Source organism: Varanus komodoensis, unplaced genomic scaffold (genome assembly GCF_004798865.1).
Source record: "Varanus komodoensis strain SLA01 unplaced genomic scaffold, ASM479886v1 scaffold68, whole genome shotgun sequence".
Classification (NCBI taxonomy): Eukaryota; Metazoa; Chordata; class Lepidosauria; order Squamata; family Varanidae; genus Varanus; species Varanus komodoensis.
This window is the reverse complement of record NW_025336321.1, coordinates 1,021,399-1,035,665: the sequence shown is the minus strand read 5'-3', so window position 1 is coordinate 1,035,665 and position 14,267 is coordinate 1,021,399. Positions and strand designations below refer to the sequence as shown.

Below are 14,267 nucleotides of genomic sequence, written 5' to 3'. Positions count from 1 at the left end.
GCAAGAATCTGGTGGCCAAGAGATCCAGACCACATTGCCAGAATCTCACCGAAAGTACGAGCCACCTTATAAGTTTGGTCATGAGCACCGCTACTATGGCAATGCCAGAGATGAGTCACTACGGTAGGTTATTGGCATTTATGTCTTTGGATGAGTGGCTATTGAGTTTTAGGATGTGATCCATGCCTGTGAAGATGGGCGGGGGGGGGGGGGAGTCACCATCTTCCAGCATTCCCCAGCTAGCCTGTATAACATTTTTTTGTCTAAACATGCACAGGATTGCAACACTAATGCAGAAACAAGTTCTGAGACGCTGGTGTCTTTTGGCATGTTAAAGATGATGAAAAGTTAGGAGAGTATTTTAGGGCAGGGCACAATTCTGGACCACCATCCACCACAAAACGTTATTTAGAAACACAGAAACAGAGTGAGTCAGAAGGCACCTCCCAGGCCATCTAGTCTGACCCTCAGCTCTAGCTGGTTCCACTCATGACAAGTCTACCATTGTCTCTTACAAAGTGCATTGTGATGACTTGAATGGCATTCAGTGGGGGCAAGTACTCAGAGGATCATAAGCAGTCAAAGGTGACTAGAATATATCTTTACTTTATCCTTAACTCTTTAAGTGTCATGTAGCCATTGAACGATCTAGCCTCAAATGTCCTTCTGACAAAGAGTCATTCCTGCCCTCGCCATACAAATCTAATTACCTGTTCCACCTGCACATTATTTCCTCCCATCGCCATGAATGCTGAAAAAAGTGGGACTGAATGATCTGGCCCAGCCTAGAATAGTTTATTAAAGCATTGCCATGTTTGAGTCAAAAAACTTGCACATCAAGTAACTCCAGTTGCAGGATTTCAGTACCCAAACTTTAATGACGCAAATCCAACCTGCATGCTGTTGCTTGGCAAAAGTTCAATTGCCACTGTAATCCTAAATAACATTCACAATCTTGGTGCTCCAAGCTGTCTGAGGCCTTAGATATGCAATCATTCAAAAATGACACATGCATGTTACTCATGCTATGATTCTCGAGTATGTCTTTGTAATAGCTCACAGGAAATCAACACTACATTTGGTTTAAACTGCTGTGCTGCTGGGCTGGTTGATCGAAAGGTCGCCGGTTCGAATCTGCACAATGGGGTGAGTTCCCATTGCTCTGTCCCAGCTCCTGCCAACCTTGCAGTTTGAAAGCATGCAAATGCAAGTAGATAAAAAGGTACCACTTTGGTGGGCAGGTAACAGCGTTCCGTGCACTTCGGTGTTTAGTCATGCCAGCCACATGACCACGGAGACTGTCTGCAGACAAACGCAGGCTCCCTCGGCTAGGAAACGGAAATGAGCACCGCCCCCTAGAGTCAGGCATGACTGGACTTCACATCAAGGGGAAACCTTTACCTTTTATTCAACCTTTATCTATGAAACAGATCATGGTCATAATTCTAAACCTGCTCCTATGCCTCACTGAATTCAGTGGGCTTGTCTGAGTAAACTTTCATAGGAATAACAGGAGTAATTTCTGTTGAATTTAATGGGACTTATTTCCCAGTAAGTGTTTTGGTTGTAATCCTATAGCCCCTTATCTGAGAGTAAGCTCCCACTTAATAAGACTTCAGGGTAGACTCAAGATTTCTTTCAACTCAAAGATAATTCTGTTTGGGATAATCTCTCAAGCTGCCATCTAGTGGTAACTAGAGTAAAACCACCAAATGCACAAAAAATGCCAGCATATTTTCACTTAAAGCTTTTACTGTTAGCATCTAAGTTTTAGGAATTTTAACTTTTAAGAATAGGGAAAAAACTGCAGAAAAGCCAGGAAACCACGCAAAGATCAGTGGTCAGGGGAAACGGGTTGGGACTGGTGTGACCTCCCAGCATGCCCAGAGAGGCAGACTGACCCCTGGGTTCTCCAAAATTTGGAGTCAGCACTGCTTTGGGGCAATGGCTTGAATTTTTCTACAATACTGTGGAACAACCCTATATCAAGGGCATTATGGGAAACTAAAACGGCATCTTGCAGACCCTTCATTGGGGGCCATCTAGTCCTCATTGGAAGGCTCCTGGCAGACCTTCACTTTGGAATCTGGAAGGGCACCTGGGTCGCAGCAGCTTCCTGCAGTTGCCATATGTAGATGCATATTCTGAGAACCTATAATGAAGGCTACACAGGGCTTAAGACCCCACTTCAGCTCCACTCCATACAATAAAGCACTGCAGCCATTTCCCACTTTCTGCAAAGTCCAACAACTTCTGCCTTTCCATTTTGTCACCGGTGTCATCTTCTCCATTTCCAGAACTTCGGCAGCAAATTATTTAAGGAAGCAGGAACTTGCTGTACCTACATGAATCTTGGCAGGCTGGTCAAGTGTCCTGTCCACAGAGGACAGTCCTCTGTTTGAAGTGCTGCCGGAATATCCTCTGTTTGGTATCAACTTCTAGTTCCAATCTCAATTTAAGGATAAAGCCTCAGAAGAAAGGACAGCAGGGGCCTTCCAGTTGCCCATCAATGGTTGAGAGCTGAACAATAGAGAGAAGGTCACCCAGCCACAAACTTCCACACATTGAGGTGTGTGCAACTTGGATTTGAGGAGAGTATGTCCAAATTTGCATCCATTGTCCATTCATCAATTAGCAAATACAAATACATTTCTTCTTTTTCCTTGTGGCTGCCCCAGCTAAGGGTCACAGCAAAATACAGCTAGCAAGCCAGGCAACTATTTACATCTCATCTCTCAGCAATACAACTCCAAGTGATTACAGACACTTGTTGTAAAAGGACTTTTTATTTACTTTACTTTATTTACTTTAAATCTGACAAGGAGGGGGTCAGATAATTGCTTGTTCTCACATGCAAAGCCACGCTGCTTGCTCTGAACTAGCAATAACAAGGCACAAAGGCAGGTGAGAGGAACAGCAAAGGAACCAGTAGCCTGGGTAGTAATTTTCAGCTCTTTTTCTTTTTTACAGCAACAAAGTCACAGCACAGTCATCAGAAGTCTTTTTTAATTAGTAGAACTGGAGTCCTTCAGATTTCATAGTTTCAGGCAAAGGATGTTTGGAGGGGGAATGGAACAGAATGTTCTCACCTGTCACATGGCTGAGTGGGCCATCATTACACATTCCACGTAACTGAGATGTGGACACATCTTCAGTCACAAGAGTGTGTTCATATCTCCAAAAACTAGACAGAGTCTAACAGCACCTTTAAAGGCAAATATATTTTGAAGCAAGTTTTGTGACAGAGTCCACTTTAGTCCTTCAGTGCTTGTGGCAGAAGGTAGCTTGCGACTTACCAGAGGTTCTCTGGGTGGTTTGCAGTAAATCGAGAAATATATCTGACTCCACACTAAAAGGCAGGCAATTTGTGATCCATCAGATGTTGTCTGATTGCAGACTTCAGCATCCATCACCAGTTGTGCTGCCAAGAGCACAGAGTCCAAAAACATATGGAGGACCAAGAGTTACTCACCCCCAGTTTTACTATAGCAACAAAATAATGACCCCCCTCCACCTTTCTCTTTTCCTCCTCTAACAAGAACAAATAGGCTGCTGAAACTAAGAGAGTGGAGGATAACCAGGGATGCTTTTGGGGGTGGAAGGGTTGTGATTTCTATTCTACTCCAGTACCCAAAATCAAATCCCTGGGCTCAGAAAGCTTTAATACTTAGCTTATACCTTAGCACAAACAGGCAGATTTCACAGTTCCAATAAAATACATAGCAGATTCTGCCAGTATGAACTCTGCCTTCCTCCGGTTTTTGCCATATTAAACCAGCTAGTCCTTAAAGCACAAGTCTTTTTTTGTTTCTGCTAGAAAAAATTAATATTGCCATTGCATGCATTCAGATGTAAACCCCACAGTTGTTGCTTCAGACTTGGATGCAGGAGCTGGCAGATGGTTCCTGTCTGTCATTACTGAAAGGAAAAGTGCTCTCACATTGAATCCATGTTGTGTGCTGCAGGGTTTCAACTGCACTATAACAGTTTCACCACCTGATGGCACCAAAGTACACAGGCACAAGGTTACACACATAGGATGCTAAAATGTGGGTTATAAATGTTTTTAAAATGGGGCAAAACAGAAATATTTAACTATGAATGTTCAGAACATTCAATGAACAAGTTCAATTCTGCAAGTGATTCTAGAGGCTTTCTCTGCAGTCCCTATGACACGCTCAGTGGTGTAGGTCTCCACTACTAGGTTTTGCCGTTGGGTAAAGGGTTCCTTGTTTTAAAATGTGCCTGCTTCTCTTGCATGCCTAATGTCAGGCAAGGCATATTGCTCCCAGAAATTCTGAAACAATGGGCTACATATAGGGTTGAGGATAAATTTGTTTAGTTGATATTTTAATATGAATTTGCCGAATTTTGCAGTTTTGAACCAATTCTTGGTTCACACTTGGAATTTTTCATCAGAGTACTCCTGTCAAAACAGTGTGCAAAAATGTGTATATAACATGAAAGTGCTTACACAAAGTGCATGCATTACTGAAAATAATCTGTGTAGAGAGCCTTTGGGCTAATATAGCAGAAGATAAGTCTAATAAACAAATGCTGTTTGGGAATACACATTAGGAAAAGGTACTACCTATAATGTGCGTTTAGACAAAATTGTATAGAAAAATGAAAGTATCAAGATCAGTGCACACAAATGCATGAAGTGTAAACCTGGAGGAAGGGGAGAACTGTATTTAGGACACACCAAACTTAAAAAGGAGAATGACTGGGAGAAGCGGAAATTGACCGGTTTGTCCATCCAAAGTAAGATACAGCCCAGGTTACTCCGCTTCAGAGTGTAGGTAGTTAGGCAATGCCGTGCCTCAAATTAGGCAATACCAAGATTCAGTTGCCCCACTACATGAATTGATGTCCCTGCAACTTAGAAGCCAGCACATCTGGGTGGGAGATCGTGTCTAGCCAATCCATGGGGAACTACACTAGAGATCTTTACCGACACTGTAATGCCTGACTCACTGGCATGTCATGTGACACTCGCCCCAAACCATCCTCTTCATCCCATTTCTGCCATTTTTTCTTGGATTGCTTCAGACAGGTTTTTGTGTGTTGCATTTTTCCCGAGGTACATATTCCACTGTGGGCTAAACTTCAGAAATGTTCTGGGATGGAGGTAGCCGCTTCAATGACCTGGGACAGTGGCACTTTCAGAAGTGTCTTAATGGGGAATTGCTTTTGGGTGTAGGACAACAGGGGTACTGATCCCACTGGCTTCATCCAAAGGAAGAAGAGTTACAAGCAGCACCACAGCCTCCCCCTCCTCATGAGGGGGCAGGAGGAACTGCCAATTCTTTCCCTTTTTAAAATTTGATTGTTTGCTCCTTTGCCTTTACATCTAACTTTTGGATTAGGGGAGAACAGCAGCATTTTTTAAAAAGCCATTTTCCTGTACAGACCTTCCTTCCAACTCTTCCGACCTCTCCTGCCATTATATTTGTGTGCTATGTTGATTGGTATGTGCTTTGACAGTGGTAAATGCATTTTATCTAAATACTATGACCATGCTCCCTTAGAGAAGGAAGAGGCTCTGGTGTAGATCCCCTGCTGGACAATCTCTGCCCAGGGCAAATGCAGTCAATCCCAAATGAATTTCATGAAATAGCAGAATTGGAAGGGGCCAAGAAGACCATCTGGTCCAACCCCCTGCTGGTGCAAGATACCAATTTACACCATCCCATTCAGATGGCTGTCCAGTTTCTTTCTGAATGTCTCTAGTGTGGGACAGCCCAAGACCTCTCTGGGCAACTGGTTCCCCTGTTGCATTGCTCCAACAGAGAGGTAACATTTCCTGTTATCTAGTCTGAATCAGTGTTATCACAACTTTAGTTAACTATTCCATGTCCTACACTCTGAGCAGTAAGAAGAGATCTTGACCTTCCTCTTTGTAACAGCATTTGAGGTACTTATAGAGTGATATCATGTCCCCTCTCGGTCTTCTCATGCTGAACATACCCAGTTCTCTCAGTCTCTCCTCAAAGAACAGTCTTTCCAAACCCTGGATCTTTTTGTTGCCCTTCTCTGGACCTCTTCTAATTTTTCTGCATCTATCTTAAATCTTGGTGCCCAAAGCTGAACACAGTATTCTAGATATACCTCGAACTACTTGAAATTTCTGAACTGTTTCTGGGACCAGCAACTTTTGTGCATGGAACATTTGCCAAATTTAGGACACTTGCTGTAAAACACAACAGAATTACTTCAGCAAGTGAACTGTCATCCGGGTACAGAGGAGACATAAAGATCCTATATATGATTTTGAAGTTACTAGTCAAATCTTTGGCTACATATATTCCTTATCTCTGCTCTAAATCTCTGTGTTGTTTTATATGGCAACAACTTTGCAATTTGTGCAATAAAAAAGCACCCTGGGTACAATCCTGTAATGTACTTCGTGTGGGGCGCCCTTTAAAGAGGGTGCAAAAACGGAGCTGGTGCAGAAGGTGGTCATCTGACTACTGAGAGGGGCTGGGTGTTGATGATGCCAATATTGTTTGCATTCCTGAACTCAACTTAAAGGGCTGGTTTTAACTCCTGCAGCCTTAAATCAGTTGTGGCCAACTTACCTGACCTCAGAGGGTGGATCTGTACCAGCCAATACACCCTCTGAGGTACTTAACAGCCCTTCTTACTTACCAGTCACCAAAGGTTGGGGAACATGGGGAAGATGGCCACTTGGGAGGGGCCCTGCACCTCTGCTGCAGGGCTCCATCCGGGTTGTCTAGCTCCTTCTTTGGAAAACTCTGAAGATCCACCTGTTGCTGTTGACTTTCCCCTGAATTGTATTTTAGAGCTGATGGACTTAGTTGCTGCTATTTGTAGTCTGCATTTTGGTTGTCTGGTTGTTTCTTTCTTTGTGTGTGCTGCCTTCAGAGAATTCCATCTATAAAGGAGGCCTAAAATAACATTAAATAAATAAAAATATTATTTGCTCGGTGAATATGCTTAGCTGTTATTAAAAGGCGGGGAGATCTCCCCTGAAGACTGCATGGACTCCTTTTTATAAGATTTCCTTATATCTTCCAAAAACACACATACAGAACAATCATATTAATACCTATTGATATATAATCCCTCTCCCAATTTAGTACATGTTAATTCATCCCCTTTCATTCATTTTAATCTCCCTCTTTTCATAAGTCCCAGAGTCTTCTATAAGCTTCTTACAAACTATGAAATTCCTCTATCATATAATCTATATATTTTTGCCAATCCTTCCTAAAATAACTTTTTATCCTGTTAAACACTCTTAATTTCTGTGTCAACTTTTCATTAATTGCTGTATGCCATATTTTCTTTTTGCACCTAGATATTGTGAACATCTGAACTGTCTACAAATTAGGTGCTATTGCCTTGTGGCTGCCAACAAAAGACTTTAAAAAACATCTCCCTGTTCTTTTGCACAAATGTATGTAGAAGAACTTTGGCATATAAAATATTTCTTGCTTGGTATTTTTTAAAATTTCTATAAAGACTTTGTGTACTTCCGATTATATTATCTCTCTTATTTCTCATTTAAGCCTGCTTCTCATTTAATCTCACCAGCGGAGTTCAATATTAGGGGAAGGGATTGGGTGAAATTTACAAAGGCTGCAGTATACCATTAAGCCATCCAGCTAGATACTCTGAAGAGTAGTCAAAGTAATCTCCTTACAGTTCTTTTGAAAATGTCCAGCCATCTTGACCTTGTAGCTGTCTGGGTTAGAAAGAACTACCCGGTATGCTAATTCAAAGATGTGGCCAATTCCTTGATTGTTTGGCTAGTGCAGATCTACGAACATGAATATATAGAATATATATTAAATACACTAAAATAATTGCTTAGTCTCTTTTATTCCAGATTCCCTAGCCTAGCAGAAAATTCAATCGAGTAAGTATATATACTTTATATCGTATCTTTTCCCATTAACTGTGGAACCTACTTATGAACACAGTTCACAGGTCTGTGTAGAATCATGTGTAATTTTATTTTTTTTATTTTTTTGTTAGAGAAATCAATATATAAGGAAAGTAAAGAGATAGTATTTGTCTAAATGCCAGTCCAAACCAATGCCATTACCATATAATGTTCCTAGTTGTGTGTACTCGTGAAATACTTAAAAGATCATCTGTGTTCTTTAGATATGTGAAATATCCACAATATAAGACACCAGGGGCTCTTCTTGTGGAGAGTCGCTATCGGCCTTTCCATCCCTATGTCCATGGCAACATTAACATCAGAGGTAAAGCATTTGTCTTTGTGATTGGTTTGGGTTTTAGAATATTTACTGTTCTCTAATAGTTTTTTCTGTTAAACTAAGTAAACATAGTAAGTTAGAATAGCCATCAGTCATATTCTCAATGGTGTAAGAGAGCAGACTGCTGAATTCAGCAAGTTAAAGGTACAAGGCTATGCAAATTTAGGCAGAAAATCCTACAACTCTCAGCATCCCCCAACTAGCAGGAGAAATGCCTGGAGAATGCTGGGAATTATAGGATTTTGTTTTTCCCTAAGTATGCATAGGGTTGCATTCTAAAGCACTTTTGCATATTGGGAAAAGAGCATACAAGACCCTAGATTCATCAAACCCACTGAAATCTATGGGGCTTTAACAGGTCTACTATAATTATGGATCTAATCCCCTAGTTGCGCTCTCTAGTTTTGTATGGCTTGAACTTTTTGAAAAGAAGGTACATGCGGTCTTGAAACTATTGGGCAGTATATACTGCTATTGGGCAGTATAGACTTTTAAAAAATAAATAACAATGCTGCCACAAAACAAGTACTGCTGATTTGGTTCACGGGAAGCTGAGTCATAGAAAACTGCCTTGCCTGTGGAACATTGACTTTTGCATTCAAGCTCTGTGCTAGAGATTTGAACACCAGGAGAGAAAAAAGAAAACCCAGAAAAAATGGGGAAAGGAACCAGAAAAATGGGTGCAGATATTATTACTATTATTTTTACAAAGGGGGTGTTTTTGATATATTTTCTTTCACCATGTTTTTCCTGGTGTTTTCCAAGCTTTCACAATTCTGCTCTCTGTATATTTTATCCTCTATCTAGGTGCCTTTCTTTTATTTTTGGCCAGGTCTTTTTACAGTATTTTATGCTATTTTAAATAAACATCTAAATCTTGCTAATGTTTTATCTATTTATTTATTCATTTATTTTTCGGTTTATATCCTGCCTTTTTCCTACAAAGGGCTCAAGGCAGCTTACATCTCCTCCTCCATCTTATCCCCACAACAACAACCCTGTGAGGTAGGTTGGGCTGAGAGTCTGTGACTGGACCAAAGTCACCCAGTTGGCTCCATGGCTGAGCGGGGACTCGAACCCAGATCTCCTGAGTTCCAGTCCCACACACTTAACCACTACACCACACTGGCTCTTGTATTGCTTTATACTTTGCTGTAAACCACCCAGAGAGCTTTGGCTATGGGTGCTATAGAAATGAAAATAATAATAAACTGATTTTAGTACATATGTAAAGTAGCATGCACTTTTATTCTAAAATAAAAATAATGTAACATTTTGTACACTCAGAGTTCAATAACTCTGTTACCAAAAGCCTGATATGAGTTCTATGAGAGGCATCGGGAACTCACACAGGAAAGGTAAAATCCCAGACTACTTAGAACCAGAGAGCATGTATCCTGTTTAAATGCACAGGTACACACACTGAAGTCTTAAGAAGCTTGTAATCATTGTGGATTAAAGGTATTAACAGCAGGTTACATTAAAGGACTGGTCCTTCTAGTTGCTTATCTTCACAATGCTGAATATCAATGCAGAATTAGGCAGTGTAATCATTGCCAAGTTAGCAAAGTAGGCTTGCAAAATGCGGCCCAATAGCTGGATTAACATTCCTGCCTCCCCAATACACACACAAGCCTTTTAACTTTTCCAGTTCTGGCAGGTCTTTATTTTAGACTGGCCTTAAGAAGTAAACAAGTGGACAGCTTTTCAGGGTCTATTTTTATTTTGCAAGGGACTATCAGAGGACATGTTCTATTCCAAGCAAAGATTATCAGGTTAAGAATTATGGCCTCAAGAACTGCATAGAGCCTCTCTTGAAGAATTCCTGTGACCAGGTTCTACTTGGTATTCTATCCACATGTTCCAGTATTGGCAGTGAGACCATTAAAAAGAGCACTCTAGCTCTCTCGCTTTCTCTCAGCAGCGGAAATTTGGAAAATACATGTTTTCCTTCCTCTACCAAAATGTTAAAAGCACCTTGCAAAACACTGTATTCTTTGCACTCCGAAGTCAAGAACACCAACATGTATTGCAAACTTCTAGAAATGTGAGATGACTCCAAGAAGGAGCTTCCCCAAATCATAGTTGCTTTCCAGCTTTCACTACCTATAGTTCATGTTTGAGTCATTAGTGCAAAAAAGTGCCTCCATTATTTAACCTCTGAGCCTGCAATGCTGGCATGGGCATTATGCAAATAGACCTGGCTTTAAAACTCGCAAAACTAGAAAGAGGCCATGGTTTTGCTTTCACTTTTATTGCACTTTCAAGACTAGAAATGGGTGAAGAAAGGATACAAAGAATGTCAATTTTGTGCTGTTCTGGATTTTGCTGGAGCTTCAGCACATGACGCACGGCGCCAAAGAGAACTGTGTTCTTCTGACTTACACTTGCTGACTGTCATAGTACAACTGAGTGTTTATCTGCATCTTACAGGTGCCCCCTCTAGAAATGAAGACACCAGTGAACCAACCAATATTAATGGAGAAGTTATAGGGCCAGGACAGCAGGGATCTTTTCGTGTAGGTAATTGCTACTGTGGTTAGAAAAACTAAAGTAAGGGAATGAGCATAGTTTCACTGTAGAGGACAGGTTCCAGTCCAGTCCTCGGCATCGCCAAGTAAGCCCAGGAAGCTGCTGTCATTCAGTGCAGGCAATACTGAGTCTGGTCTAAGGCAGCTTCTCACATTACTAACGTTAGCCTACAGCTGACTTAGAAAAAACCAAAAATACTTTAAACAGATAAAAGTGCATTTCTGAGTATCCCATAAACTACTGATTTCTGCAATCGATGGAATAATATCAGTTGTGACGATGGAGTATTAAGTCTCATCACTCTGAACTCTTATAATGGAGAGTAGATTTAGCACCTTAGCATCACTACTTTTTCCACCCTGACCAGTTTTTTGTATACCTGTTTTGTTTCATTTACACTTTTTATTTTGTTATGCCAGATTTCTCAGTCTACTGAAGAAAGTAATCAGATTTCAGTGTCTGGAGCTCCCAAATCCATGTCCAAACCCCCAGAGCTTGACATTTCATACAGAGCTGCCAATATGCTTGAAAATGTAAAGAAAGCCCTTTGGTTGTCAGCTTACAAGCGTGACTATACAGGTAACTACTTTTAACAATTTGATGTGCCAAAGATTGAGGTGGGAGGATAAAACACAAATACTTGTAGATAATCATGGTAAGATTTGTTCTGAAGTATTACACTGCATTTGTATCCCACCGTTCTTCCTCTTGCAAGGAACCCAAGGAGGCTTCAAAGTGCTCCTCACTCTGCATTTTCCTCACAACACACCACCCTGTGAGGGAGTTCAACTGAGAGGCAATAACTAGCCCAAAGTCACCCAATGACCTAAGTGGCTAAGTGAGGAGTAGAACCCAGATCTTCAGCCCCAGTCCAGCATTCTTGACCACTGCACAACACTGGCTCTCACTCAATCTTAAAATATTAGAAGCTATTACATAAAGAAATTACTTGAGCATGTATTGAAATAGGAACAGTCACTTTCTAGCTTTCTAAATTCATATCCTTTTTACTTAAGGTAGAGGTTCTATGAACCCATTGCTGCTAGATGACTATGATGCCAAGATCATTGGCAGAGCAACTGGAGAGCTGGGCAAAGAAGTGGCACTTGTGAGTATGGCACCTAGCACCTTTCAACCCAATCCAACCCATCACCTTTGTTTGCAGTAGCTCATGTGTTCTGATAAAAGTCTAGAAAAGGAAATTGAACACGCCCTGAGCGTGACTTCAGTTTTTTGTTTTACGGTGACTATAGCTGCTTTCCAGCTAAGTACCTTAGTTGATCACAAGCCAAACCTAAGTCACTAGGGCAATTTGGCTGCTAAAAGAGCAAATGTAATTGCAGGATGCATTAACAGAAACTTGGTTTTCATACCATGAACGCAGACATGACAGCACTTGTCCTGTCCTTACAAAGTTTTCCCATCAAACCCGGAAGGTCAGGAATTGTGCTAAGGTTGCACATTTAAAAAATTCAAATATTTTTCAACAGGGGGTAGGGAAGGCAGCTGCTAATGATCAGGATCACAGCAAGCAGCCTGGAAGAACAGTAGATTCACATGAGTGCGTTTCATCAGAACCACTGAACAGGCCTCCTAAATTCTTCCTCACCGGCTGTGATCTGGGTAATGACTAGCCCGGATCAACTGCTATTTGTTTTAACATGCTTGTTAAGAACATAAAGCCCTGCAGCATCAGACCGAGGCTCCATCTAGTTCCATGTTCTGCTCACACAGTGGCCAGCCAGCTGCTCATGGGAAGCCCACACGTGGGCCACAGCTGCATCAGCACCCATGTCCCCTTGTCCACCTTCCCCTCCATGCCTACAGTGTTCGTGATACATTTACTCTTACGTCTTTTTGATGTTAAGAGTCATGATGAAAATAAAGGCTTAAGAACTTCTTCTAAAAAATTACTCTAAATGTTTTCTTCAGAGAGAATCATTTCCATCATCAACAACTCAAGTAAAGCCCTTGGATGGACGCATGGCCTATCCAATTCGAGACAGACAGTTTTACATCTCAGAACCTCAACAGCAGGACTCAGATGTTCAGGGGCCTCTGTTTCTGTGTACAAATAATTCTATCATACCCAAATACTCAGAAGGGCAACAAAGTAGAGGGAAAATGTCAGCAAGTCCATTTCCGCAGCATTATGATACAGAAAATAAAGCAAGGAAAAGGACTGAGGACGTGATTCAGAATCAGGTTCGGCCTCAGTCAAATGACCAGGGAAAAACCAATCAAGAAAAGAAGTTACCATGGAACAGATTTAGGAAAATTACAGATACCTGGAAAATGGAGCAATTATACCAAAGGCAGCTTGATGTTCCACCCGATCCAGAGCCATCTCTGAAGCCTGCAGATTCCATTTACTATGAAGATTTGCAGCCTTCCCGTTTAAACAATTACATTGTTTGGCACCATCCTGTCATGCTCAGTAAACCATCCTCATCCCATCTGTGTTTTGAAAAGCAGGCAGACTTCCCAGCTCTCCAGTTTGCTTCCAATCTCAAAGATACTACAACAAGCTGCACATTTCCCGGGTGGATTCCCAACTGCGGGGTGCCTCGGCCTCAGACAAAGTTACTCGATATCCAGGATTCTTTTAGGAAAGGGGAAGCCATCAAGTGTTTGAACAATCTAACTAAAGGGGGAATAAGGGACCTAAGGGATCATGACAGGGAAGGCAGGAGGCATAGATTTCAGGGCATTAATAGCTATTTCTTCCACTGATACATTTCCCTCTCCTTTCAAACAGTAGTGATAAAATCTCAGCTGAAATCTCTGTGTATTGCTTCTGAAATAGCCTTTGTTGCTTATATTTCATTCTCCTATTTTTACACCTTTTTATGAGCATTAATCCAATCTTCTATAAAGCAGGGCTGAGTAGATATAGATCAGGCCCCACTGGTTGATCTGTGTGAGTTTCATATCCCAGATTTCCACCCATGACACATTTATAAGTCTGCTAAATAAATAAAGTCTGCTAAGAACTGCTGAAAAAGCAGACCCTATGACTGCGTAAGAATTAAGCAGAAGAAAACCCTTCTCACACCAACTGAATGTGTGAAGGCTGAGTGAGACTACACCGACTTGTGGACTTCTGAGAAGATGGCAGCCTGAATTGCAGCAGTGTTTATAGATAGTTATAAATCATCTCCTGAGAAGTTCATTACCTTTCTAATTTACAGGTGAGCATGAAGACTTTTGGTTTATGGCTCTGGAAACGATGATATGGCTGGATAAAGGTAACTTGGAATAAGTTCAGGCCCACCTTCCCCACATATAGTACTTTCTTTTTTGTTTTCTTGTCCATATTGCACAACTCTTTGCTGAGCTAATATAAACAAGAATGTGGGATTAATTCCACAGCTGAGCAAGAAAGCTCAGTCCTGTTGGCTGTCTCTTATTATGAACCTTAAAGGTACATGATTGTCATGCTACTTGCTAGGCCTCAAGCCTAGTTAATTTTGTCTTGCAAAC

General features: G+C 41.3%; 1 protein-coding gene across 1 annotated transcript in view; it reads left to right on the top strand.

The window, feature by feature from the left end:
• Positions 1-13,517, top strand: part of CUNH7orf31 (chromosome unknown C7orf31 homolog) — a 15,746-nt gene extending 2,229 nt beyond the window's left edge. Inside the window, exons 3-8 of the mRNA XM_044450728.1 lie at positions 6-123; positions 8,137-8,237; positions 10,686-10,771; positions 11,204-11,363; positions 11,801-11,892; positions 12,717-13,517. Of these exons, the coding sequence (XP_044306663.1) occupies positions 6-123; positions 8,137-8,237; positions 10,686-10,771; positions 11,204-11,363; positions 11,801-11,892; positions 12,717-13,517 (1,358 nt within the window). The remainder of the gene's footprint in view (positions 1-5; positions 124-8,136; positions 8,238-10,685; positions 10,772-11,203; positions 11,364-11,800; positions 11,893-12,716) is intronic.
• Positions 13,518-14,267: the final 750 nt, after the last annotated feature.